General features: G+C 48.3%; 1 protein-coding gene across 1 annotated transcript in view; it reads left to right on the top strand.

The window, feature by feature from the left end:
• Positions 1-1033: 1033 nt before the first annotated feature.
• Positions 1034-27215, top strand: part of HS6ST2 (heparan sulfate 6-O-sulfotransferase 2) — a 136203-nt gene continuing 110021 nt past the window's right edge. The window contains exon 1 of the mRNA XM_005232774.4: positions 1034-1677. Coding sequence (XP_005232831.3) covers positions 1166-1677 — 512 coding nt within the window. The 5' untranslated portion in view covers positions 1034-1165. The remainder of the gene's footprint in view (positions 1678-27215) is intronic.

The following is a 27215-nucleotide window of genomic DNA, read 5'->3' as shown; positions in this document are numbered from 1 at the left end:
GAAGGACAGGCGGCCACCTGGGATGGGAGCAGAACCCCCTTTAGCCAAAACCCTCATTTTTTAGCGGCTTTTGCTAAGCCACTTGCAAGGCTGCGGTTTTCCCAGGCGTGTATTGTCACGGCATCAGCTGCACCCAAGGGGGCAGGGAAAGCCCCGGGCCCAGTGGCTGTGCGGTGCTGTGCCCCTGGCCCTGCCGGGGGGCGCGGGGGGTGGGGGGAGGGGGGTGGCTCAGCAGTTTCGCAGCACCGGGGCGGCTGCGGGTGCGCTCCCACCCGCCCGGCCTCACCGGTAACGTGCCAGGAGCTGGAGGGCGAAACATAATTTGCATATAAATGTACAAAGGACTTTAATCAGAGATAAACCCGCCGAGTCCTCGTTATTGTTGTTTTATTTACAGCCCACTCTCATTGTGCGAAGGGGTTCCCAAATGTGCTGGCAGGGGGCGCGGGTCTGTTTGCTACTGATGAGTCGAAACCCCTCGGGGCGTCAAAAAAACAGCCAATGCCCCCCACCCCCCGCCAAACCCTGAGTGCTGGTGTGTGGGGTGGGGGCACGCAGCGCTCGGGGGGCAGCGGGACAGCGATGGAGCCGGGCGGCGGCCGGCCGGGACGGGGGCACCGCGCCGCTGCCGCTCCGCCGGGGGCTCCCTGCCGGGCAGCGGCCCCAGCCCCTTGCCGAGGGTCGCTCGGGCGGGCCGGGATCGGCGGTGGGGCCCCGCAGGCACTTCAGAGGGTGCGGTGACTCCGCAGCCTGCCGCGCAGAGCGCACGGTGCGCCCCGGGACCGAGACCCGAGCACGGCGTGCCCGGTGCCTGGCCACGGCCGGAGCGCGGCTCAGCACCGTGCACCCCGCGGCGCAGAGCGCTGCGCAACGGCCCCGCTCCGTGCCCGGTCTCGGCCCGGGTCCCGGTCCCGGTGCGGCGGTGCCGGAGGAGCCAGGGCGGGGGCCGTGCCGGTGGAGGGGGCGTGGCCCGACGAGGAGGCGTGGCCCCGGCGGGGCGGGGCGAGGGCGCGCGGAGGGGCGGCGGCGCGGGGGCTGCCGGGAAGGGCCGTCGGCGGCGGCGGGGCGATGGCGGCGGCGCGCGGCCGGGGCGGCCCCCCGCGGTGGCGACGGCTGCTGCGGCGGCTGTGAGCGGCGGCGGCGATGCGCGGCGCTCCCGGCGACGATGGAGGACCGGTCCCACAAGGTGCTGCTGGCGCTGGTGATGCTCTTCCTCTTCGCCGTGATCGTGCTGCAGTACGTCTGCCCGGGCACCGAGTGCCAGCTACTGCGGCTCCGCGCCCTCAGCCCCGCCGCCGCCGCCGACCCGTACCGGGCGGAGGACGAGACGCCGGCGCGTTTCGTTCCCCGTTTCAATTTCTCCGCCGGCGACTTGCTGCGGCGGGTGGACTTCAACATCAAGGGGGACGACCTGATCGTCTTCCTGCACATCCAGAAGACGGGCGGCACCACCTTCGGCCGGCACCTGGTCCGCAACATCCAGCTGGAGCAGCCCTGCGAGTGCCGCGCCGGGCAGAAGAAGTGCACCTGCCACCGGCCGGGCAAGCGGGAGACCTGGCTCTTCTCCCGCTTCTCCACCGGCTGGAGCTGCGGGCTGCACGCCGACTGGACCGAGCTCACCAACTGCGTGCCCTCCGTGGTGGACAGCAAGAAGGAGGTGCGGCTCCGGCCCTCCAGGTGAGGCCGTGCGGGGACCGCGGGCCTTCCCCGGGGGGCTTCCCGTAGTCTCCCCTCTCCCCGGGGCTCGCAGGGCGCCGGTGCGGCGGCGGCGGGATGGATGGAGCGGCAGGGAGCAGCCGTGGCGGGGATGCTGCTGCGAGGGGGGGGCGGGGGAGCGGGCTCGGTCGGTACCGAGCACCCCGGCACGGAGCAGGCTGCAAACCGGCGTGCAGCGGGGGCTCCGGGGGCAAACCAAGCCCGGCCCCCGCTCTGCTGGGGATGAAGTGTTGGGAACCGTGTCCCAGCGGCTGTCGCGATTGTAACTGCTGGCGGGGAGCCCCCGGAGTTACGGAGCCAGGTCCTTAGCAGCAGCGAGCACCGTGCACGGTGACACACGGCAGGCCTGGCGGCCCGGGGACCGCTCGGGGACCCCCCGGGGCGGATCTTTGGCGGTGGCACAGGGGCGAGGGTCCTCTGGCTGCCTGCCACCTTCTCCCGGAGCTTTTCCAGCTCTGGTAACCCACCGCCTAGCACTGAGCTCCCCGGGTACACACACCGTAGCTCCTTCGTACTCCAGGAATGAACCTTGGATTTGGGAGCGTTCCTGAGCCGCTGAGTCTTGTTACATTTGAAGTTTAGCTTATGTGGATGGTGGCCGTGCAAAGGAAAGGTTAGTCTTAGGATGGAATTACCCGCAAAGATTGGCATTCTCCTTCAGCTCTAACCTTGTTTATTTTGTGTTTGCATTTTGAATTTTAGTGGCGCTGCGCTTGGCGTCCCTGCGCCCTCCTTTGAAGTCGCTAACCTCACCTGGGTATAGCTGGGTGGTGGCCTGAGTGCTGCCCCAGCCTTGCAAGAGCCCAGGTGGCTTCTCCTGAGCAGCAAGGACCTGCTTCCTCTGCTCCTGGAGTGGGTTGATGACAGCCTACCTTCAGTTGTAACAGCCCGAGTAGCTTGTCCGCGGCTGTGCACACAGCTGTACCCTGTAGCAGAACAGCTTAGGGTTTTAGTGTCTTTTCACATTGCTTCACTGGGAAATTAGAAGCTAGGGTATCGCTTCTATTGCGCTGTTAGACTGATGGCAGGTCCCTTTACAATGAGGGTACTGTTATATATCATGCTCTCTGAAGTCAAGTCTAAGCACAGATTCACTTGGAATAGAAAGCAATTTCTTTCTAGAATTCCTTTTATATAGTGTGACACTACACTGCCATCTAGTAGAAAAATGGTTAGCGTCATTATCTTCCTGTACCCAAGAAGCAGCTCTTTATGAGACTTGGCTATTGTGATTCCTGCTCTTTTGTTTTCCCTACTGCTTTAAAATTTAATTGTCTCGTTTTGGTGACATCCGATTTGCAAACATCAAGAACCAATTCCTTGCCCTCTGGGTCTATTAGCTTCCCGGTTTCAGGCTGCTGAGCCTTGCAAGCAACGTAGTTTATTTTACCTGTCCTGTAAATACGTTTTTTGTCAGCAGAAATGGAAATTGCATAATGTGCGCTCTCTTGCTGAACAGCTTCCAGTGATCTTCCTCTCTCTACCCCCAGAGATGGGCCTGGCCTGCAGAGCTGTAGCTGTGGGGCAGAGACAGGTCTGTTGGTGCTTGGGCTTAGTTGTGCCCTCCAGTAAAACAGCAGACTCCTTGTGCTGAACCCACCACCTTAGGCAGAAGGGAACAGCAGGCTTGGAGAGCTGAGTTCTTGTCTGTAGCTTCTGGCTTTGGGTTTTTTGTTTGTGGTTTTTTTTTTTTTTTTTGGGGGGGGGGTGGGGCAGGGGTTGTGTACCTGCCCGGGAATTCAGAGGGATGGATCCTTGTCTAGCAAATGATGTACATCATCGTAGCCGACTTCAGAGAGGTCGCTAGGACTCGTGACTTGAGATTGAAGCCAGGAGAGAGGGAGGAAAATGAAGCTGTGATGATTTTGCATTAGGTAGAGGTTTACTCTCTCAAAGGCTTTGAAATGATGTTACATCTTTAATAAACTAATGACACAGCTTGCTTAATAGCTGCAGTTATTCTCCCCAATAATGTCTTGACAAGCAATTATTTGGACTGCAATTTCTAAATGTTTAAAAATACAGGAGAAGTTCTTAAATGAACAGTAGTCCCTTCAAGTCTTCCTGCCCATTGCAATACCTTGTCTTTAATTTTATTTTGTGTTCTTGATTTAGCAACATTCAGCTGACAACTAGTTAATTAGCACCTATTCCTTGTGCCAGTAACAGACGCTAATATAAGCACTTTCTGGACAGAAGATAGCTGCTTGCGGGGCAGCAGTGGGTGTGGGATGAGGACGTCTGAGCAGAAGAGCCTTGCTGGCTGTGAGCGGGGCTGGCCTGGCTGTTCCTGCACCCGGGTTTTGGGGGGGAGGCCTGAGGGTCCTGGGTGGTGTGTGCTGGGTTAATGCTGGTGGGAGGGAGGGGGCAGCACAGCCCTGCGGTGCAAATCCTGAGAGAAGGGGGAGCAACTTGGAGGAGTGCAAGGTCCGTTTGGGGAGCATCATCAGGTGAGGAGCAGAGGACGATTTCAAGGGGAGCTTGGCTTGACAGGGGTGGGAATTCCTGCGTTTGTAAGTGAGGTGATTAAAAAGTGAGACCTGCTCTAAGGGTGATTTGAACTGCTTGGCAGCTGCATAATGCAATCTGTAGTTACTATCTTGAGGCTGTGTAGCCTTGTCTGGGAATAGCCAAGTGAGTGGTGGTTGTTCCAGCAAACTTTGTAGCTCGCACCTGTGTGTGATTACTTTGCACAGAGGTTTGCTGTGTGGGGAGTCTCCTTGTCAGATTGCTGGTTAGGGGGGCCGTTCTGTAGGGGCCTTTTGTTGAAAAGTTGAGCCTTTGTTAGTCTGGAGGGTACCCTGTCCTGGACCTTGCAACGCTCAGCACTAGGTACAGAGCATCACCGTGATATAGGGCCCAACGGGATCGGCCTGGAGGGTGATTCCATGAAGAACCTTGTTGTCTGCAGCAATCATCCTCCAGCCTCTGCTTTTAATCCCATCACTAGTCTGCCTTTGTTTTCCCTGGCAATTGCAGGCTTAGAGGGCAGATACCTGTCCTGGAGCAGCAGAAATACTCAGGAAGGCTGCTGTAATATTTTTTTGTTTTGTTTTGTTTTGGACTTAACACAATGGTGCTTTCCTGTCTATGAGCGTATAGTTTCCCAAAACTTGCTTTCCTTGGTAGCAGCGGCTTGTGCTGCTTAATAAGTAGTAAGTAGCGAAATAGATCTCCCTCTCCTCCTTTGGTCCTTCCTCCTCCTAGAGGAACATGAATCTGTAGGTGTGGGGAGAGGGATTTTTTTAATATGTTTTTTCCCCTCCTTGGGTCCCATTGGGGTACATATTCTCTATGCCCCCATTCTTGCTTGTCTCCTGTTCCATCAGCGCCGCTCACCCCTGTGGCATCTGGAAATCTCAGGAGAGGGAAGGGGGAAGGTGCGGGCACAGTTGATGCTTTGAGTGCTCTGGATTTGCTGCTTGGGAAGTTGGTGAAATGGGCTGATGGTGGTGGCAGAAAGGAGGGGGTTGTCTCAGCCACTTGGCATCAGTGGTGAGAAAGGAGAAAAGTGCTTTTTCCTAGTCATGAGTGACTGACTTGGGTCACTTGATTGATTGTGGAAGCCTCAAAGCTTTTGGCACACTGAACAGAGGCAGCATCCAAAGTAACTGTGCGTGAGAGCATCTCAGAACTGAAATTTCACTTGGCTGTGGCTAATTATTATGGGGAGTATCTACTGAACTTGTCTATAGCAATAAATCCAATGGCACCGTTGCAAGAAACAAAAGGCCTTGGGGTTAGACTGGAAAATGTAATGAGACATGGGAGCAAGTACAGATACCTACATTCTTAAGTGGTGTCATGGCTGTGGGTAAAGGTTGGGCTGTATTTGGTGGCTCTCCTGGCTAGTGTTGCAGGAGAGAGGTGCTCTCCACTGAGAGGAGAACAACCTTGCAGAACTGCCTCTGGAGCCAAAAGGTCTGAGATTAGAAGAAATTTTATGCTGCTGGTACAAGCTTGTTGAACCAGGACCAGGGATGGTGCCTACTGGCTTTTGGGAGGCCTGATGCTGACACCACGTTGTTGTGATGTGGGCCCCTGGTGATGCATGGGGGTTCTTCTCATGTCTCTACATGTTAGTTACTTTTCCAGGTTAAGTCTTGTGAAAAATCGTAAGAAAAGATGCATTAAGACGTTTCCCAGCAAACTGGAAGTGTTTGCAGTGTGTGGCTCTGTTGGCTGAACAGGTTAATCCTCATGCTCTTGGAAACGTGGTGGGATTTGCATCTGTAAGTCTCATTGGCTCTGTGATGTGATTTACGGGGCCTGGCTGAGATGGAGTTAATTTTCCCCCTAGCAGCCCCCGTGGTGCTGTGCTTGTGGCAGCCTGCGAGGTGCTGGTGACACACGGGGGCTTTGGCTAAGCTGAGCAGTGCCCGCACAGCACCAGGGCTGCTCTCCAACCTCCCCCCACCCCTCAGCAGCAGGCTGGGGGTGGGCAAGGTCTTGGGAGGGACGCAGCCAGGACAGCTGACCCAAATGGACCAAAGGGATACTCCATGCCATATGATGTCTGCTCGGCAAGGAAGGCTATGAAAAAGCCAGGGGCATGTGGCACTTGTTATGACATACATCTTCTGGAGCAACCACTGTGTGTGCTGAAGGCCCGCTTCCCAGGAAGTGGCTGGATGTCACCTGCTGATGGGAAGTAGAGAACAAATCTTTTGCTTTCGTTTGCTTCCACATGTGGCCTTTGCTTTTGCTTTATAAAACTGCCTTTACCTTGACCCATGAGGGTTTTTTTTTCCATCTTGTTTTCTGCCCCGCTATCCTGCTGGGGAGTGGAGTGAGAGAGCGGCTTGGTGGGCACCTGGCATCCAACCAAGGTCAGCCCACCGCCTTGGCGTGCCCGAGTGCTCGGGCTGCTGGCAGAGCCCTGGGAAGAAGGCGGCTTTGCTGGAGCAAGCATTGCCATCAGCCCTGGTGTGAGCTCAGATCCTCCTGGAGCAGGCTGGGCCCTGCATATGGGTTTTCCTAGTAAGCTGCTCCTGTGTGGAGTGGGGGGAAGAAAAATCATACCACTGCCAGGGAGAGAAATATCACTTGGGGGGGGTTGCTTCTTAGCACTTGGGGGGGATTTGCTTCTTAGGGACAAGCCTACTCAACAGCTGCTACTGGAACAGCAGAAAGGATGTATAGCAGTGCAAAGGGACAAGCTCCGTTGTTTCACCTGTAGTAGCAGAATTTGGGGACTAGTTAAGCCCCATAAACTAGCACTAAGCCCCTTGTAGGTGGGTGAGATGCTGCAGGGTCCCCTGGTGCCCCAGGGCCTGGGGTGGGTACTAGAGGCTGCGGCAGGAGGTGGACCATCAGAAGCTTCTGGGTGCTGTTGGAGCAGACACAGTTTCTGAGGATGGAGACCCCAGCGCTGCCGCTTTGGGGGTGAAGCCTGGCTGCGGGGGCTGCTCGGGGACAGAAGGGGACCAGCACGGCTGAGCTGGAGGCTGTGAGTGAGCAGATGGGGTGACCTGCTGTAACTTGGGTCCTGGCCAGAGCGCCGGGAGGGTGCCTGCCCGCCCTTGAAATACGCATCGCTGAAACTCTTTGGGAAAAACTCTGCAAAATTTTTAATAAAGTAAAAAAAAAAAAAAAGTTAACAGAGTGTTAGCAGAGATGCTGCCAGGCCCAAGCGACTCCGTGCCACTTCATTTATCAGCGGGATTTCCTAACGACCCTGCTCGTTTCAGTGTGGTGGCTGCAGGTTGAGATATGTGGTGGATGTTCCCTCCGCACCTCTGAACACTGTCTGCAGCAGCTGAATTTCCCTGCCTCGCACCTGGTGGGACCCAAGCTGGGGCTGGACTGGGCTGTTGGAAGCAGCAGACCAGCCTGCGGAGCAAAAATGGGGCTTTGAGGGAAAGGGCAGGGGATTATTGTCCTAAGTGCAAGTGGTTCCTTGACCTAACCCTATCACAGGGCCTGACCTTGAAAGTCTTGGTGATAAACTTAGGTTCATGGGGTTGTTTTTAAGTTTGGACTGTAGGACTTGTAAAGCTCTCTAAATTGATATCGCTGGTTTTGCAGATAAAGTGTTAGACTTCTTAATGGGATTAAAAAAATAATTTTCCATATTGGGTTTCTTCAGTTCTCCTCTTAAGTCTTTTAACAAAGTGTAAATTGATTTTTAGTTATCTAAAAGTATATACTGCCTTTTATTTTTTAATTTGGATAATTTTTTTTGGGGGGAGGGGGATGTTAATATACAATAAACAATTTTTGCTTAAACATATAAACAGATACTACAAAAATTAAACAGAAGAAACGAAGCACAGGTGTTACTCCTTGCACTGTTTATTCCATTTGTTATCAGAGTTGGTCCTCCCTAAAGAAGAGGGTGGGAATATGAACACCGTGGCATGGTGCTGTTTTACTAAGACATGTTACTTTTTCTTGAAAAGATGCATTTCTGCTAATTTTTCTGGGAATTCGTAAATTTAAAAACGGAACTATAAATATATGCTTCGACTCTATTAAAATAGACACAGGTTGTGCCTCGTGATCCCTCTTAATAACTTTATAACCTTTAATAAAGGTGACCAAAGGCACCTGGAAGTTGAGCATCACCAATAGGTTATTTATTTTTACTAAAGGACAGATTTTTAACAAGTTGAGCATCAGTTCTGAGGTGTATTAACTGAGATTAATTTGTGTCTCATTTATTTAATCTGAATTGTCAGGAATCATGTTCTCTACTGATGTAAATGTCGTCAAAAAGGACTTATTAGTAGATTTGATTGCTTTTTAAATTTAACTAGCAGAGATGCACTGGCATGCCTAAGAGAATTGGTCTGTTTCTTGTGAACAGTTCAGTGCCTAATGAATCACTTCAATGTACTTTTCTGAAGGAAAGCAGAGCAATTTAAATGTGCAATGCATTGATTTACCGCAAATGGATTAGGCCTCTGTGTGCAATCTTTTGCATTAATTTACTTTCTCCACAACTGTAATAATAAAGGCAGTGTTTCTGTATGGCGTCAGCCCAATTTAGCTCATGTAACTTGCTAGAAAGCAAAATAATTAATACGTGGCCGCAAATGGGATGCGGGGATGGATCTTTCTGAGAGGATGCGGGTCTGGGGAAGCGTGGCCGGCCGAGTTCAGGATGCCCCTGGGAGCTGTGGCGAGGGTGGGATGCTGGGCTGGAGCCCACCCTGGCCGGACCTGGTGGGAGGCTGTCTGCATGCCCTGCCTGGCCCCCCAGCCTTGAGTGCCACGTAGGAGAGGGTTGTGTCTCAGGTACTGATGATTTCTTGACTTTATTGGGGGCAGGGAGGCAGGGGAGAAGTATTTGTAATTTGATGCACCTTTAAGAGATTATTTTTTTTTTTTATGTGGCCAGGTTTGTTGTTTAAAATGATTGAGGAAACGGGACAAAAATACTTAACTCCAGCAGATGTGAGCGTGTTTTATTGCTGTAGTAACTTTTTAGTCCACTCTCCCCCTCCCTGTAGCATCCGATCTGGGAGCGTTGGGCAGCTGGTGGCCAGGCTGCAAAACTCTGGGTAATTCCTTATTTAACCACTTAGCTGCAGAAATGGCGGCTGGGCTTTGTTTCACTCTGCGGGGATTGCTGTGGCCGAGCAGCCCTCGTGACTCTCAGCCTTTTTTTTGGAATTATGCTTGTAGGCTTCTTACATACTTGCGAGGATTAATTTCCCCTCCCCTTCTCAGTCGGCTAATTCCCATGGCTGGGCAGCTGCCTGCCCAGATGCAAACCTGCAGGGAAGCAAAGCGGTGGAGCATCCCCAGCTGCTGCCTTCCTCCCTTGGGAACCGGGTCCCCAGCTCCCAGTTTGCGGTTGGGATGCTCGCCCGAGCAGCGCCTGTCGGAGCGTGCAGCATCTCGGATGGAAGCAAAGCCGACCAGGACAGGAGAGGGATGGCATTTTTGTATGGGAGGATGAAGGCGGTGTGGTGCCCGGGGTGGGGAGGCAGCGCTGCTCCTGCCTTCCTCCTCTTCTGCCTTGGCAGCTGGCACCGGAGAGCGAGCGTGGATTATTGTTTGTGATTGATTTGCTGATGCTGGCAATTGTACAGCGTGTTCTGGGACTAATAGGGTAGCACCGAATTATTCAGGCATTATTGAAATGAATCACATTTGTGATGAGTAATAAGTAGCAGACTTTGGTATTTATGAATAATTAACACAGTAAAGTTTTTCTTAGACATGAAGAAATGATTTAATTTCTACTGTGAACGCTCTGTAAAATTAATGAAAGATAATTGCGTTTGCTAATGTGAGACTAAGAAGCCAAAGCAATCTATTTTTTTTTGTGTTTAAGTTCATCTTGCTGATGTAAACATTGAATGTATAATTCCTTCAGTCTGTTTTCATTGGGTGGGACCTGTGTTTAACATCCGGTGCGGTGGGTTTTGTTGAAATAAAAAGTCTATTGGTAAACACATAACTCGCTGTTGCGGTTTTCATCCACTCATGTCTCTCTGGGCGCGTGGTGTATATATGCATCGAGCAATATAATGTTTTTGAACGAGTGGCAGTTAGGACCAGCTTTTTTTCCCTCTTCCCTGACTCTAGCCTTCTTCCTCAGCTGTTCATGCTTTTGAAGACAGAATCCATTTAAGATATTGCTTATATACAGCTTTGAGTGAAATCTCCATTTATTTAGTCTTGGGGGGAAAAAAAAAATCATTAGTCTTTAGAGACCTGTAAGTCCTAAGATCCATTAGGGCTGAGACTCAAATCATGTTACTTCTTGGTTCTCAACTGCTCATCCAACTCTGAAGGAGCCAAACTTTTGATATAACTAATACATGCAGCTATGAGGGAGATAATCTGGCAGCATTAAATGATTTTGCACATCTCCATAAACGCATGAAAAAGACTATTCCTTTCATGAGATCCTTGTAGCAAATGCTCCTAATTTCCCATAATCAAAAGGGCTGTGAAGTTTTGATGCTCTTAGAGGTCCAAGTAGCTGGAAGATCAGTTCTTCCTTTGCTCCATTTTTGTGTTGGGTAAATTAAAACATTGCAGGGCTCCCAGCAGTGGGAATCTGCTCATTCAGACTTCAGTTTGAACTGTGGGATCCTTCAGCAAACGCCCAAATCAAGTAAAGCACACTCTGTGCTGATTATTTTCCTCAAGCTTCCTTGTGTTCAGAGTAAAGCAACTGTTTTAAGAAAACAGTTTGGAAATTAAGAAAAACAATGTTTCCTTGGTCAAAGCCAAAGAAGCTGCTTTTGAGAGTTGCTTTTTCAGGGTAACTGAGGGAAGGGAGTTTCCTTTTGCCTGTGGGAAAGTTATTCCCTGGAGCAATCCCAAGCCTTTCTGAGTTTTGTTTGGATCTTTTTTTCTCTTGTGGGGTCAGAGAGGGTTATTGGGAATGTGGTTGTGTCCAGCTTGAGCAAAACCTACCAGGTACTAACTTTCTCCCTTTTTATTGGCAGCAGCTAAGTCATCTTGATAGGGAAGATTCTGCTGTGGTAGTCGTTGCCCATGGAGGACTTTAATGGGGCTGGATGTGGGTGGAGGCATCTGTCCCTGCGATGCTCCCAGAAGAGCAGCAGGCTTCATTCCTCCTGGAACTGATGCCACCAACTGTAGATGAGGAGGAAGATGGCTGCGTGGCTCCTGCCTTTCACAGAGCTGTTTGTTTTTCTGTGGGGGTGTGGGATCTAATCAGTACGGTGGTGGCATAGAGAAGTAAGACAAAAGTGCTCAAGGAAATGTCAGACACAACAGGATGCGTCTGCCTGATGATAACTGAGTGACTTGCAAAAACATAAATGGCATAAATTAGACTTTAACTCCTTCAATTCTTATGTGCTGCGAGTCAGTTGCTGGTAAGAGAAAAAACTTTTGTGGTGGCGTGGTCTCCCTGTTACGTTCTTTTCCTAACTTTGCATCTTTACTGAAACTTCAGTAGGGGATTTTTTTTGAATTTTGGTGATTTCCAATAACTTTAGGTCAATAAAATGCGGAATAGAGTTTTGGCTTTCAAATAAAGCTGACCTAAAGGCCAGTTGTTTGGCCTTCTGGTGATGGGTTGCTGCGGGGGTCTGTTGTCTTGGCTCTGGTCTGGGTGGGAGAAAAGTGGTGGCTGAACGTGTGAGTGGGATTTGAGAAGCCAGGACTTTACACCTGCGATGAGCTCTTGTCTCCATCATCGTGCCTGTCCTCTTCCTCTCGGCCTCAGCCTTGTCTATGCAGTTCAGCTCTTTGCATCAGGATATCTCTGTGTATGTAGCCTAAAGGATGCTGGATTCCCTGGCCTGACTGCATATAGTAGCTCTGCTGCCTATACGTGACTGATCTTAGGTAGAGGCATTGGAAATATTTGTTTAGTTTGAATTTTGGGAAGCTGTAGTTTTAAAGTATAAATCCAACATACTGTACTGACAGGTGACTCCAGCTTGCCCGTGTGCGCTGCCCTGTGTCCTGTGAGGGCTGTGGTGTTCGTCCTCTTCTTGGGAAGGCAAAAGGAGAGCACCCTGACCATGTAGCTGCTGGTGTGTGGTCACACCGCTCCGTGCTTTCATGCCCGAGCTCTTGCACGATCTACTTTTCACCCCCTTTCATGGATGAAGCAGTCTCTGGTTTCACTCTTTGGAAGGCACTGCTTGGAGAGATCAAAAGCCTGGAAGAGCTGTCCTAAAGCCTGGTCTAAGCATGCCCTAAAGGTATGTCCATGAGCCTGGTGCTCAGGCTCATAGAAAAGCATAGTGAGAAGAGCCAGGACCCGCTCTCCTGAAGAGGAGACAGTGGGTGACTGACACCAGGTGTCCTGGCCAGCCTCAGTAGGAATGAAACATTGCCGCTCTGCTTTAGGCTTTTGCTTTGTCTGGTTGCAGTGGGTGATTGGTAAGGTGCCATCTGCTCAGGGTGGAGAGAGCTAGGCTGTCAGAGGGAGGTGGGACCACAGACCTAAGAGAAGCTGTAGGCAGTTCCTTACATCTCTTGAACACTGTTAATTTGCAAAACTGTCCTATATAGCCCTTTTAAACCAGTCTTGCTTCTGGAGAAACAGGTCAGATAGAGCCCAGGTGAGCCCATGTTCTTGAATATAACTAATGCATTTTGTAAAGTGCCTTTTTTCATCACGTTTCCAGAGGAGAGGCAGAAAACAAATGAAAAGAGTAGTTGCACCTGCAGCTGCTTCTCCTGAGATGAGCCAGCCTTCTGCTGGCTCACTTTCCATGCTGCTAGTTGTGTTTTGGGTGTCAGCAGTGTCCTGGGTTGGAACTGAGCATATTCAACATGCTACCACATGCAAGAGGAAATTGCAGTTTTGCTAGAAATGCAGTCAGCAGAATGTCGCACAAAAAATGCGTGAGCATCACCCTGTGTTCAGATTACTGAGCTCTTTTGGTGCTTACAAGAACAAAAGTGTGTGAGTAACTATCTCTGTCTACAAGCATGGTTAAGTGTGTTGGACCTGAGGTTTGGTACAATACAGCTTTTGGAAAAATCTGTCCTGAATATTTTTTTTTAAAAATTATTTATTGGGACATTCAACTGAAGTCACGTAACTGAGAACAGTGCTGATATTTCTGGGGAAGGGATTGGAAGGAGGTTGTGCATCACTGGGTTTAAGATGCACACAAACTATATCTTGTCAAGCCTGAACTCTATTGTGTGAACAAAAGTACTTATATATGTTGTTTAAGTATATACTTAAAGTGCTTAAATGTATCGCTGAGCACTCTGCAGAAAAAGGGTCAGTCTGATGGTGTGAGCACCTTTTGCCCTGGGGTGGTGAAGTTTCCTGCTCTGCAGAGCTGGGATTTCAGATGTCTTTGCTCTCATTTGGGATGCTGGCTTTCCCTGCTGGAATTCTCCTCTTTTTACAACTTGGAACTGGTCAGCGCTGCAGCTGTGTGTGCACTAGGATGAGCAGAGTGTGCGCAGTCCAGAGATTTGCTGAGAGAAGTGAAAAATGAGATTCCCTGTTACGGGACCCAAAGACCTAGAGAGCAGCTTGGGTAAGTTGATGCGTCCATGTGACGGTGTCCGTCCTGCCTAGTGTGTCGGGTTTGGGTTGGGGACCTGGAGAACCAGAAGCAGCAGCTGTTTCAGGCTCTGCAGGAGAAGGCTGTAGGACAGATGCCTTTCCTGGGCAGGTTTGGTTTGAGGGTGCCGGGGACAGGGGAGGTTTTGACCTTTTTTCCTGCCAGCATCTGGAGAAGCGTACCCAAAAGGCCAGCTCCATCTGACCTGAATCCAGACCTCCCGTCACCAATCCCTTTTATAAAATTGGTCAGTGTATCAGGCAGCACGGGGGGGCGGGGGGGGGGGGGAACACCACAGAAAAGACTTAAGAATAGCTGAGCTCATGGTGAGATAAAAATTTCTCAGAGCCTGGATTATGGAAGGATCCGGTTATTTGTAAAGTATATAAGCAGATTCTCTGCCTCAGCCGCGGTAGCTCAGCAGTTGTGCTGGGGGATTTGATCGTGTGCTCAGCCCAGCCTGCTGCTCTCCAGGTACAGCTGAGGTCTGGAAATGGAGGTTTAAGGCTGACGATAACTTGTGTATTAAATGTTGCAGATTAACTGTACTTTGGAAACTGCAAATACAGGGGTTTTTAAGGAACCTAAGGCACTCTTGTTTCTTTTTTAAAGGGTTGGTTTTGCTTTTCCTGTCACGTTATGTTATTTTCCTGGAATTAGCAGGACAGTTTTGCTTCTGCTTTTCCTCGTGTATCACCTGAAGTCATGAAGGTGAATTGCTTCCCGCAATAAACCTGCGTATTCACAAAAGGGTTAGGAGTATGAAGTGCAGTATCATACTTTATTTTTTCCCTGACAGTAAAAATCCTTAATGTCTTATTATGTCTTACATATGTTCTATCAAGATAAGTGAAATTCTGGTCTCTTTACTCTTGTGATTAAAAGGTCTTTTTAAGGATATCTATATGTCTCTCAGTACACACTAGAATCCCAGTACTTGTACCTGTTCCTTATAATGGAGGGTGGGTTGGTTAAACCTGAGATTGGGCATCTCGTGCTGATGGATGCTCAAGCTGGAACCTGACCATTGAGGCAAACTAAAAACAGTCTGTGAAGCAAGTTGCTCTGTTTTTTTGGGTGAGTTTTTGGGGTTTTTGGCAGCAGGCCTTACCAAACTGCTTTCTTGTGACTTTCACCTCTGCATATTCAGCTTACCTAGAACCTGTTTCCTTATTGAAGACAGCTTTGGGCTGGAAACCTCATCTCCTCCCTCCAAACACAGGGCAGGTAGAAGTCATTTGACACATGAGCATTACAGATGGCTTTGCCTGTCTAGGGCTGCATCTTTTACAGTGTGGCTAATCATTTCGGTTACAGCAGAGGACTGACTTCATTTTCTATGGAATGGGAAAGTGGGCATCAGGGATGCGATACAAAGGCAGTAATTGCAGTTCTGGGCTGCCAGAAGTCATTGCCTTTTTGTATTAGTGGGAGTTTGTGTCGGACTGTGTTACAGGACTTGGAAGATGCACTTTCTTTTGGAAGTGGGTTATGGTAGGATTTATAGATGCTGAAAAGCATCTTGTCTCCCAGTGGCATGACCTGTGCTAGTGTAAGTGATCCTAAAATCTGCAGTGTGCTATCTGGTGGGAATCAATCTGGGATGTTTGGAGCAGGGGGAAGCAGAACACAGGCTTTCTAGCTCACGTTAACAACATCCTTTTATTTTAAACTTGTTTTTCATATTTGCTTGAGCAGCTGAGGTGAAACATCCCTTTCTGTTAGGAACAAAAGCAGAAGCCTTCACTTTAATGCAGGTACCAGGGTTGGGATGTGCTGCAGTCACTTACTGCATTGCTTGGCTTTGATGCTTGGTTGTGGTGTAGGAGTGCACAGTACAACTCAGAAAGGTGCGGTGGTGAAGTGGTTTTAAGTCCCTGGTCTAGACTGATGTCGAATGTGTTCCTGGCCCAGAGTAAGTTAAGATCACTCCAGTCTGCAAGTGCCATCGAGCTCTTCGGGGTCACCTACAGTGGTTGCATCCCACAGTGCACAGAGCCCAGCCAGATCTTCCTTTACTGCCTGCTTTCCCTCCTTGTGTGCCCCCCTGGACAGGGAGACTGGAGGAAAAATTGCTGGGAGGAATGTCAAAAGGCTGTCTGTTGCCTTCCCTGTTTGAAAATTAGGATTCTCTTACTGGTTTTTATTTTCTACGCAGCTTTTGTGTTAAACAAGAGCAGCCTTTTTGCAAGCTCCGCTGCTCCTTGGGCTGGGAGCAGGGAGAGTATCTGCCTAGCAGAGACTTTGTGGCAAAATTTGTGTGTTGCTGTACTTGAACACTTAACCTGAGGGATTTTTTCCTCTTCACTCTTTAAACAAGCTTTTTTCCCCCCCCACTAATGGAAAATTTCAACTTGTCCCCAGCTTAACCACGGTTCAGGCTTTTCCAGGAAAACAGAATGAATCAGTAATGCTTCCCTTTTTTTGCTTCTTGAGTGCATAGCTAATTGTATTATTTTTATTGTGGGTTTTGATTGCATAAAGGTCGCCTTCTGTCCCCACCAAACTGGCATGGTTTTTTAGACAGGAGAAGATGGTCAGGATCTCTAAGGTGGTGCTTCTCCCTCCGGGGCTGTGTTACCCCTCGACCTTCAGAGTTTGGAAGTTGTTGATTTAGGAGGAGGATGAAGCTGAACAAGGGCAGACAGGCACATCGTATAGCACAGTGGTTTAGTATGGACTGAGGGCTTTTGATTCAAACGATGTGCAGGGATGAGCATCCAGGAGCACAGGGGCAACTAGGAGTTTACTATTTGGTGACAGGGAGGGGCAGCTTCTCCCCACAGCTGCCGGGCAGCCTCTTGGTGCTGCTGGGCTCCCTTCCTACCACTCGCTCCTCTTTTCAGCTCCCAGCCCTGTCCTAGAGGTTTGTTCTTGATTGTTTCGCCTTTCACGTAGACTCGATGCTCTCTAGATTGATGTCTTGAAGGGTGGGTTTAAAATTCAAATAGCAAATGACTGCGCTGTAATGGAAGTTATTGCACTACACATTATATTATGGAAGTCACTGTGGTTAAGTGTAGTATCTCTGGAATCATGTTTTTATCAAGACGTTTATGTGCCCCTCTAATTTTTGTGGAGAGTCGTTTAGATGTTTTCCAGATTAGAGCATAATGGAACTGCTAGCTATAAATGTTTGGAGGAATCCATTACACATGGTGATTTAGTGGTTAGTCACAATTACTTTGGAGCTACAGTGTCAAATTTAACACCAACCTTCAAATCCACGTTTTGTGAAATCCGGACATCCTTCCTGTGAGATGCTCCTCAGGCCTCCCAGAGAATAAAAAGGCATTTTGTACAACAAGATACAAAAGCAATTTGGAGGGAACTGGTTGATGCTGGAGGAGCAATTCAGTGTAAGAAGCAAACCAGCAGGCAGTTTTTCCCCCATAGGGTTTTAGTCTCTCTCTTTCTGCTTAATTAAAATCCAGAAGATTGGTGGTGACAGTGGGTTGGTGTGCTTGTTTCCCTTCCCGCTGTCCCGCTGGAGGTGCAGGTGGAGGCAGCGACTGATGGAGCTGCGGCAGGGCAGTGCTGCAAGCCCGGGTCTCCTTCCCGCAGCAGTGGGTGGTGCAGGGCTCCGGCGGCTCCTGCGGGGCACTGCTCCTGGACAGCAAAGAGCTGGTCTCCTTGAGATCTGGACTGGTGTTTTTATTAATGGTCGTGGAGATGTTCCCGCAGGTTTGTTGAAGAAGGTGCCATGGGCTGTAGAGCTTTATAGCTAATAATTAGAGCAACTTTGGTATAATAGATGCACCAACAGGCATTTTCACTCACTGTAACTATATATAGGCACCTGCTTTAACCACAGCCCTTGAGTGGAAGCTGTTGCCTCTGTTTAGCTTTTGAAATACCATGTTTTCCCTGAGATAACTACCTGGTTGTTGCAGTTGGCTGCCTGTTCCTGCGTCCGACCCAACGAGAGTTGTGTGCAGCGTCTTGAGCTCCATCTTCTACCGACCTCCTGGGGTGGAAATTGTTGCTTTGTCTTGAGTGACCTGCATCTTGCTGGTTTTTGTTTGCTGAGTGGAGGTTTTATGACCTGCGGGGCTTGCGAGTTGAAAGTGAGTTCATCTGAAGACTGTTGTAGCACTCTGTTACATATTTTAAGCCCAGGGTGGATGTGTCAAAATGAAGTACGTAAACGTGCAATCTAGAGGATGAGCAAGTAAATCCTATGTAATTTATGTGTCTTAGAGTCTCAGAACAAAATTTGGATTAAGGGGCGAGCTCATGCAGTTGGGCATCCCAGAGCTCCTCAGTCGTCTTTGTTGTCTGGGCGTATTTGTTTCTGCAGTGGTTGGTGCTGGAAATGCCTGCAGGAAACCTGAAAGTGCTTCACTGTCAGTATTTTAATAGCAATGATTTAATGGCACATTTTAAAAAGAACATTATTTGGGATTGTGAAGACTTGGCCTTGGTTTGGAGTTTCTTCTTGATACCTGGAGGAGATATTGAAATTCCAGGTTTGTGCAAACTTGAAAGGGTCAGTGCCCTGATCGATAGCTGAGTTTACTAGTAAAGCTTTGTAAAACGTCTAGGAATTTTTAGCTAATTCAGGTCAGACCCCCGCTTCTTACCAGCTGCCCAGAAATCTGAACAGTTTAAAACCTGCGTAACACAGAGATCCTCTAACCCTTTCATTCCCTTTGGTTTAGAATGTTACTTTCATTCATGAGCACAATGTAAGCTGTTAGAGGTGATGTTAGAGGACTTCGGCTTTGTGTAGAAATTAGTTTTCCGGGAGCTGGAGCATAGCAGCAAGCTTGCCGGGAGTCTGAACTACCCGGGGAAGGAGTCCGTACTTGATGTTGTCCCTTCGGTAGCTCATCGTCAGCTTGCTTCTGGAGGCATCTGAAGGGCACCGACAGCGTCGAAGCCGATGCTGTGACCTGGGGTGTTCTCGTGCTGCCTGTCCTCTGCGTCCCGGGGTGCTGCCGGGTTTGCTCTTGGCTTGTCTCTGGAGCTGCCTGGTCTGGCTGCTGCATAGCTGGTATTTGCACCCTCCCCGCCACGCGTGCCGTGGGCTTTGCAGGGTGCTGCTTTCCTGGTCCCACTCATCCCTGCTGGAGACAGCGGTGCTCATCCCGCTGGTTGAACGAAGAGCCCTGTTCCCAGGAGGGATGGCCTCCCTGGAAAGGGGGTAATTCATGCCCTGCACCAGCTCCATCTTAAATTGTTTGAAGAAGGTCTGCTTAGCTTTAACAAGAAGAGCTGGGTTTTTGCAGAGTCAGCTGTTTTCCCCGTCCTTAATACTGGGACCACAAAATTCATTAGAGTTGTATGATGGAATGAGAGGTTAAAAGCCAGTGTGATACCTACAAAGTGCTCCAGCCTTATAAAGAAATGTCACTGCATCCTTTTTAAACGCTTGTAATTAGTAATTCCTGATTTGCCCTGGCTCTTTGGAGCAGTCTGCTGGGAGCACAGGCTTGCAAACAGCACTCGGCTGCCTGGCTAGGGCTGTTAAACAAGCGTGCAGTTTTTGACATTCTTCATTTTTAGAACTGTGTTTCCACAACTTGCTTTAACTGTTATCATTAGCAGTTTGCTAGGTTTCATTTTGGTGATGGGAGAGCATTTTGTGATCTCTGAAGCATTCTGTAGTGCAGCAGTGTACAGGAGTGGCAGGCAGTACATAAACCAGAACTATATTATTGCTTTCTAAGTGTATTTTTTTAATATTTTTTTCTTTTAAACGAATTCCTCTTGGCAGCTCAACTAAACATATGTATCATTGCTAACATTTTCTTAAAATCAAATCTGGTACCTACAGTTTTTTACTCTTGCTTTTAAAGGACTAATGTGTCTCTTTTTTTTCTTTCCCTCACCCCTCTTTTTTCCAGTAGACTGTGTTCATCCTGGTCTCATGACTTTTTTCCTGTTTAATTGCTTTAGGATTGCATTGTGTTCTGCTTTCACTTTTTAATTGGCAATCATATCATGTCCATGGTGGAAGAGAGGGAATTTCACTGTGGAATTGAAGGCAGAGATTTGGACCGCTGTGTTTTCATTTAATGAGGAAAGTACTTTGTAATTCTCTTTGAACTGTACCTACTACAATAACAAATGGTGTCTACTTAAGTGAAGCCTATCAGATATATAACAAACACTTCAACTCCCTCTTTAAAGAATGACAAATTAGGGCATCAATGGCAACTAATCCAGATTTTGTGCCATGGCATAGCCGAGGAAGAAGGTTGGTGCTGGCATCATGGCAGGTGTGGGCTGCCGTGGGTGGTGGGGATGTGGTCAGAGGAGCCTTTGCTCCGCTGGCTGCCCAGTGGGTGGGTGAAAAAGTCTTGGCTGATGGACAGTTCTGTGCCATGGGCTTGCATGGCAAGTTGGTCAGCATGATGTTAGCCCTGCAGCAAAATGGGTATCACCAAGATGACTTCAAGGTTAGAAATTTCTTCTTCCCAGTGGGTTGGGATGCCCCTGCTTGCCCTTAAATTCCCCATGCATGAATGCTGAGATGCAGCTTTCAGATGTTTTCTTTGCACTGGTTGTACTGGGAGCTGAGTCAGTGTAGAAGCTGCACCTCAAACTGGGCAGCACAGCTGCTTATGCTTCTGCCAGCTTCTCACCCTGGGTCCTGTTTAAACCACCCAGCCAATTTTGTTAGCAGATGAACTTCAGCACTGTTGAGTTAGTGTATAAATAGCTTTTGATATAGGAGTTCAGCCTGTATAAATGCTGTAATGTCTTGTCTGTGATGGTTCCTGCACTTAATATTTTAGGGTTCTTAGGGTATGGCACAGACTACTATTGATCGCTTCTTATAGGTGCCTGTAGTTAGCATAAAACAGGAAAGTACAACTTGTATTGTGGGCACTTATTTATAAATATCTCGGAGCATCCAAGGAGCGTTGGAGGGCGCAGTTTGAGCCCCTCGATGTAAGGCTGCATGCTCAAGTCATCCCAGCGCCTAGACCGGGGGGATTCAGAGCCAAAACCTCTAGCCCTGCCATCAGCAAGCACCACTGCCGTGCACCCAGAGCTCCCTGCGTGGGTGAGGAGGCATGAAGGAGCAGCAAGGCAAGTTGCACTTTTGCATAATAACAAAGAGTCTCATCCTGTCACCTGCCCAGGCATTGTTCTTTGAGGTCACATTGATGCAAATCTGCTGTGCTGGGTGCAGGGAGATTGTGCATCTTTCCTGCCACTTCACCCTTTTGAAATGCATACCGCACAGTCCTGGAATTCAGCTTAATCAGAAGCAGGAATGTTTGTACCAAGATTGGCTGATGTATTTATTTTACCCAGGATTAATTTATAAACTCTGTGTCTACCTGGAGAAGTTTGATTAGTATTATAAATGTGCTGTGCAGTAGATACTGAAGGAACTCGATCTTTTAAAAAAAATAAAAAAAAATTAAAGGGAAGCTGGAGGGAGAATTCAGATTTAAATTGCAAGGCTGCCTGTGGTCCTGTAGAAGCTGAAGTTGGTAAGTCTGTGTCCCCTGGAAAAATGTAGCCCATTTGGGATTTCATTCTTTATTTATTACAGATACCCAAAACATGCTTAGCAAAGCATCTGGACAAGTCTGAATGGTTTAGAGGTGGCAACGATAACAGTTTCGGGGTTTTTTTTTAAAGTAAATTTTGTTGCTGAACTACAAGATATTTTGTTACCTAATATGACCCATTGAAAGAAAAATGAAAATCCCAACGGGCAGCTGTGACTGTGGTTTTTCGTATCTGTGATGCACAAAATTTTCAACAAACGTTAGGACCTGACTGATGAGAAGTGCCGGTGTGAACGTGCATCTGTCCTGCAAGCCAGGTGTGTGCCTAAGCCTTGATCAAACTCCTTGTGGCTGTCCTGCAAACATTAGCAGAGCTGCTGCTTGCAGAATTTACTTCTATAAAGTTCAGCGTGCTGGGATTTTTCCTCCAAGGGCAGATGGATGGCTTAGGGGACAAAGGGAGATCTTTTCCTGAAGAGCGGTGCCCAGTATTGATGAAGTTCATTATTGAAATTGATTGTAACTGCAGGCCTGTTTGAGGGCAAGGGATGTTTTTATAGAATAAGAATTATTTTTTCCCCCTCCTATTCCCAGAGGAGTATTGTTTGTTGCAGCTGCCTCTAGGATTTTGAAATCATTGGGGAAGGTACTGGTCTGATATATTTATTTTTTTTTGTTTGCTTTCCCAGCTGTTCCCTACTACGTGCTAAATGGGTCTTGTAACCTAAATGGACGCAGCTCATGGATGAAAGAAGGCAGCTAGAGGGGCAGAGGAAGAAGGGAGGAAATATATTGTGAGGCAGTTGAAGTGAATGATTTTGCTGATTGGTGAGGTGGCAGGCAGCCATCTGCTCGCTCTCCTGATCCTTTCCAGTTGACCTTAGCTTTGTTCTTGGTCGGTTTCTCCTAGAGCCCATCACAGAGTCGTCAGACAAGCGTTTGTGGAAAGGGAAGACCTTCACCACAAACCAATTCACAGGAGGTTTCTCCTTTATCTCAGACCTTGCCTCTCTTGTACCAGGTTGCTAAAGCCACTCTTGCATCATCTGTCCTTATCCCGGAGCAAACGTTAATGGACCCAGCGTCTCTGTACTGCTGACGCAGGCAGAGGGTCCTTGAAAGCAGGCAGTGACAATGCAGAGTTGGCATTTTCCGCTAGATCTGCTAATTAATTAAGGTCACATGTTCCAGCTATTAGTTTGGCCATTGCTTTTCTCCATTAAATAGGCACTGAAATGCCCAGGGAGGGGAAGGGGGGCTCTCCCCTCCACAGAGCACCACCACGAGACCGGGGTGATGGTCGCAGGGCGCTGTTGGCTGCGGGTGGGCCGGCCTGTTGATGGAGCAGTATTGTTCACTGCTCCAAATAAGAGAATTTGTTTTGTGTGGCAGTAAATTAAGAGAAATTCTACATGCTTGGAGTGTTTGCCTGTTCTTTATAAGGGTCTGCTCCAGTGAAGGCTTGCTAGAGAGCAAGGTGTTACTAGCTAAACTTGCTAGGTGCATGCTGGCGGTGCTGAGAAGCTGGCTTTAGTATTTTTAAGCAAGCAATCATTACCTTGTTTTTTTTAAAAAATAGTTTTTAATCAAGACTTATTGTTGAAATCTGGAGGGCATTCCAGTGCAGAGTACGTCACCTCCGCGATTGTCTAGACAGGTTACCTGTGTCCCTGTTAAGCAACCTCATTATTTATTTATAGTTATTATAATAAATGTGATTGCCTGCAGTAAGATGCTAACTCCACTAAGTCATATTTGAGATTGCACAGCTGTGTTGGTTGAATTTTCAGAATAAATACAACATTTGCAGCTGCACATAGAGCAACCTCTTTGACTTGGATGGCTCTAGAAGGTGCTGTTTCTGGGAGAGGTGTGAGAGGAGGTGGTGCTCGATTTTTGGGAAGGGGGAGGGGGCATCCTTCAAACTCGTACGCTGTCTGACCTGGGATGATGTCCTTGTGAGGTGCAGGAGCTGGTGGAGCTTGCTGTCATTGCTAACTTCAGCAGGGCTAGGATAGTACCCCAGGTGCTGCTTTGAAACGCTTCAAACAGTTTGAAAACATCCAGTCTCTACACAGAAATGGAGTTTAATGGATGTGGTGTGTTATCACAGTGATCGTGTTCTGCGCTACAGGACCATTGTTTTTGGTAGTGTTACTGAAGATTTGTCTCTGTCAGTAGCTATGATGAAAATTTGCTGTGTGCTTTTTCCCTCCGGAATTTTGTTGTGTGGAAGGAGCTCGCCGGCATCCTGATGCCTCTGGTTTACTGGGAGAAACCAGGAGCTTGCAGGTAGACTTCTGTCCAAAGGGTATGATGTCCTTTTTGAGCAGTTACCCCAAATCTGGGGTCCTCTGGACTGTTTGGCTGAGGGGGGAAGGCTGACAGTAAAGCTAGAGGTTGTTGTGTGTCCTTTCCTCAACACGGGAGAGAATTGACCAGGGGGAACAGTTTCCTCGCTCACCCGCTAATTAGTGTTCAGCCTAGAAAGGGTCCTTGCATTTTCTCCCCTTGGAGTCTCAGGTCTGCATCTTCTGGGACTGCTCTTGCTGCTTCTTGGCTGCTAAGCCTCTGCCAGAAGCTCTGCAAAGGTCCTCCGTGTGGCTTGCACTGTATTTTGGACAGGTGCTACTTGCCTGTGCCTGTCCTCTGGGTGTATTTTGATTGCTTCAGCTCCTTGGCTCGAGGGACAGATAAGCTCCTTTATTTATCCTAAATGAGGTGTAGCTGTCACACCCATCTGTTTGGTGAGCTGGGACCCAAGCCTTATGCAGAAGACAACCTTGTATGCTGCCAAGGAGCGGTAGAAAGCTTATCCAGTGGTATATTTTATATGTATCCTGAGTGGCAGGATTATGCATAGTCGATCTGTTTTGGTTAGATTGATCTGATGGCAACATATGGTCAAAATGGTTGAGCTTGGCTAGACGGATGTTTTCTTTCCTGTAGAACTTAATTTTATTAAAGTGCGAAAGAACATTAAGTTTGGCATTTTATGAAATTACTTGAGGGAACCGAAGTTAGTTGTTCCCTCTAGCATTTTATAAAATACACAAAGGCCATAAGGAATGAATGATTCACTTCTCGACTGTCAGCTGTGGTGGAAAAATGAGGTGAAGCTGGATTCGTGATCTGAAATCTGTTCATCAGCACTGGAACTTGTCAAAACATAATTTAATCTTGTTAATTTTAGAGAGTTATTGACTCAAAATTAAATCATAAAGATTTGTAGAAGGAGAGGAAAATGGTGTTTTACAGTGCTTTTTTTAAAGCTTGATTTATATATTTTTTTAATTTTTTAAGGAAGATTTCATAAAACTTCCTGCTGTTATAAAATTAACATGCTCTTGCTCCAGTAACGCCTGCCTGATTGCAGAATTTGAGGTTTAATCATGCGCCATCAAATTCTATTTTCAAATTCAGAGTTAAAACGGTCTTTCAGGCTTAAGTTAACCTGCTCACTTTCGTTTCAGTGCACAGAGTGGCAGATGTGGCAGATGATTATTGTGCGTGCTGTATTTCTCTCATTAACATTAATAGGTTAGTATTACAGCTTCTGCCGCACCACGGATAATTAAGGGGTACCTCAAGTATGAGTTTAAAAAAAAAAAAAAAAAAAAAGAAGAAAAAAAAATTCTGAGGAATTGTACTCGGTGAGGTAATGCCTGTCTTGCAGCAGAGACCAGGTAAATGACTTAACGAGTCCAAATCGGCAGATAGTCAAACATAAAACCTGTTCAAGCTTGTTAGCTGATCTCATCCATAAAACTAACTGCCTATTCTTCATGGATGTTAACCCGGTTATACTAATGTTTTAAGATAAAACACCCACAGAAGTGGAAAAGTTACATTTGGAAAGGGCATAATGAATGAACCTTCCTGCTATAGTTAAGCAGAGCTGTGGGCTGACTCTGACGCTGCTGGTCACGGTGTGTGACTGGTCGTGTTCCATCACCACTGTCTAATGTGGTTGACCAGCTGCATCTTAAGCAAGCTGCAGGACGGAGGACTTCCAAATTTCCATGTCAGTGTGTGCATGCGGCAGATGGATTTCTAAGAGGGAGAAACAGGCTGGCCGTGGGAAGGATGTACGCGAAGGGAAGGAGTGCTTAAAGCCCTCTTGTATCATCGTTGACTTAGGTGAGTTCATGTCTAGTAATACATGCAAGTAGTGCAGTGGTTTAGGTCTGCAAGTTATTCTAGGATCCCTGGGTGAAAAAGACTCTATTGCTACGAATTGCTCATAAATAGATTTGCTGGAACCCTAATGAAATAGCAAAGCTTGGGTGGTTTGGGCTGGTTTTGGGCAGCGCGGGGTGTGCCGCGTCCGTCCTTCCTCCCACCGTCTCCAGAAACGCTGCAGTGGAAAAAGCACAAAGGGTCCAGTTTTGTAAAAAGTAGTGGGATGTGTAAAAAAAGTAGTGCTTGTCTTCAAAACTGCCTTGTTGGGCAGGGTCCCTCTGCAGTGCGTATTTTTCCAAGTGGTCTTTGCGCCTTTTTTTTTTTTTTTTTTACTGTTAAAAAGCAGTGCGGTCTTGGGATCCAGCTGTTCCTCCCATGGCTTTTGGAAGCGTACACCATGGAGGTGCTCCAAGGTGTGTGACGATCCCACCTCCAAAGAGCTGTCAGCTGGAGCAGGAGGGCCCAGGGCAACCGTGTCTGTTGGCACCATCAGCAAAGACCTGGAGGAGCTGGAGGCTGAAGGTTCTTGTAGACACCTCAGAGCACTCTTGAGAGTGGTTTTGTATAAGGAGGGGAGCTGCTTTCCAGATGTTTTCCTTTACTTTTATGGAGGGGCTTGCTATGGGAGAAAGCCCAGAGTCTGGTTGGTTTACTTGGCTTATGGATGATGTGGGTGGCTTGGAGATGGGAGTCAACTCTTCCCAGTAGGACTGGGAGGTGGCAGTCAGGGAAGGGTGGGAAGGGCCCTGAATCTGAAGCCAGACAGCTGGCTTGGTGGAGGGATATATGGGTAGAGGCACAGCTGAAGTTACTGGTTAGGACGAGGACCTTTCTCCTCAGCTTTCTGAGTGGGTATCAGCAGGACAAGGTGCCTCTGTCAAGGTCAAGGCATGTGCTGTAATTGAGCTGCGAGATGAGTGGTCCCCGGGCGGGCGCTGCTGCGTGTGCCTGGGTGGGAAAGGCTGTTCTTTAAACCTTATGCAGAAACAATCAGCAAACCTTAGATCCAGCCTGGCTGTGAGGATCTCAAGTGGTTTGTTAAAAGCATGTTTGATGAGTGTAGAGCTGAAGGGAAGACGGGGGAGACAGCTGGAGAGACAAACATAGCTGAGCCTGGGAGGGAAAAGCCTGCATGCGGGGCGAGGAACGCGAGGGTGGGCAGAGGAAGGCTGGGGGTCACTGGTGGGGTCCTCGCTCTGGGTGCAGCGCGGCTGCTCGGTCCTTTGCATTTCTGCTGACGGACCTGGAGAACCAATGTGCCATGTTGCCGAAAGGAACAAAAATCCAAGTGCTGCTTTGCTGTTGAGGATGCAGGGTGCTTGTACAAAAAGCTGGAAGAAAGGCAAGCGTTAAACAGCGTGAGGGTAACTTGACCCATTGTTGGTCGTCTTATTCCTTCCCACCAGGAGGGTGGGCTTTAGTAGGGCCTTAATAAGGGAGGAAGAAGAAGACAGTGTGATCGATTTGCTTTGCAGTTATTTTGGAGTTAATTTCTGGTGGCCGTGGCCACAGCTGGGGTGTGGAGGAGTCTTTAGGAGAGAGATGTTTCTTGGAAAACCAGATTAACCTCCCTGGTGGTAACCAGTTCTTCCTCCCCATGTCCTGCTTTTAGCCTCCAATTAATATTTATTTTTTTGGTTCATTTCAAAGGGGAGGTGGCTTCTAGAGGAACTTGATGGTGTGTTAGTGAAACCACTTGGTGTCAGGTGCTCCTGCTGTTTCATTACCAGTGTTATTGAGACTGAGCTCTCTCTGGTTTCCCATCGCAAATGCTGCATAGGAGTTGTAGGAGCAGCAGGAATTGTTCACTGCTCTCCTGTTAGTTTACCCTGTAACTTATGCATGCAATTGGTATTTGGCAGGATCTTCAACA

The sequence above is a fragment of the Falco peregrinus genome, chromosome 13, assembly GCF_023634155.1.
Source record: "Falco peregrinus isolate bFalPer1 chromosome 13, bFalPer1.pri, whole genome shotgun sequence".
In the NCBI taxonomy this organism is placed as follows: domain Eukaryota; kingdom Metazoa; phylum Chordata; class Aves; order Falconiformes; family Falconidae; genus Falco; species Falco peregrinus.
The sequence above is the reverse complement of the archived record's forward strand: the minus strand, read 5'-3'. Positions and strand labels throughout refer to the sequence as shown.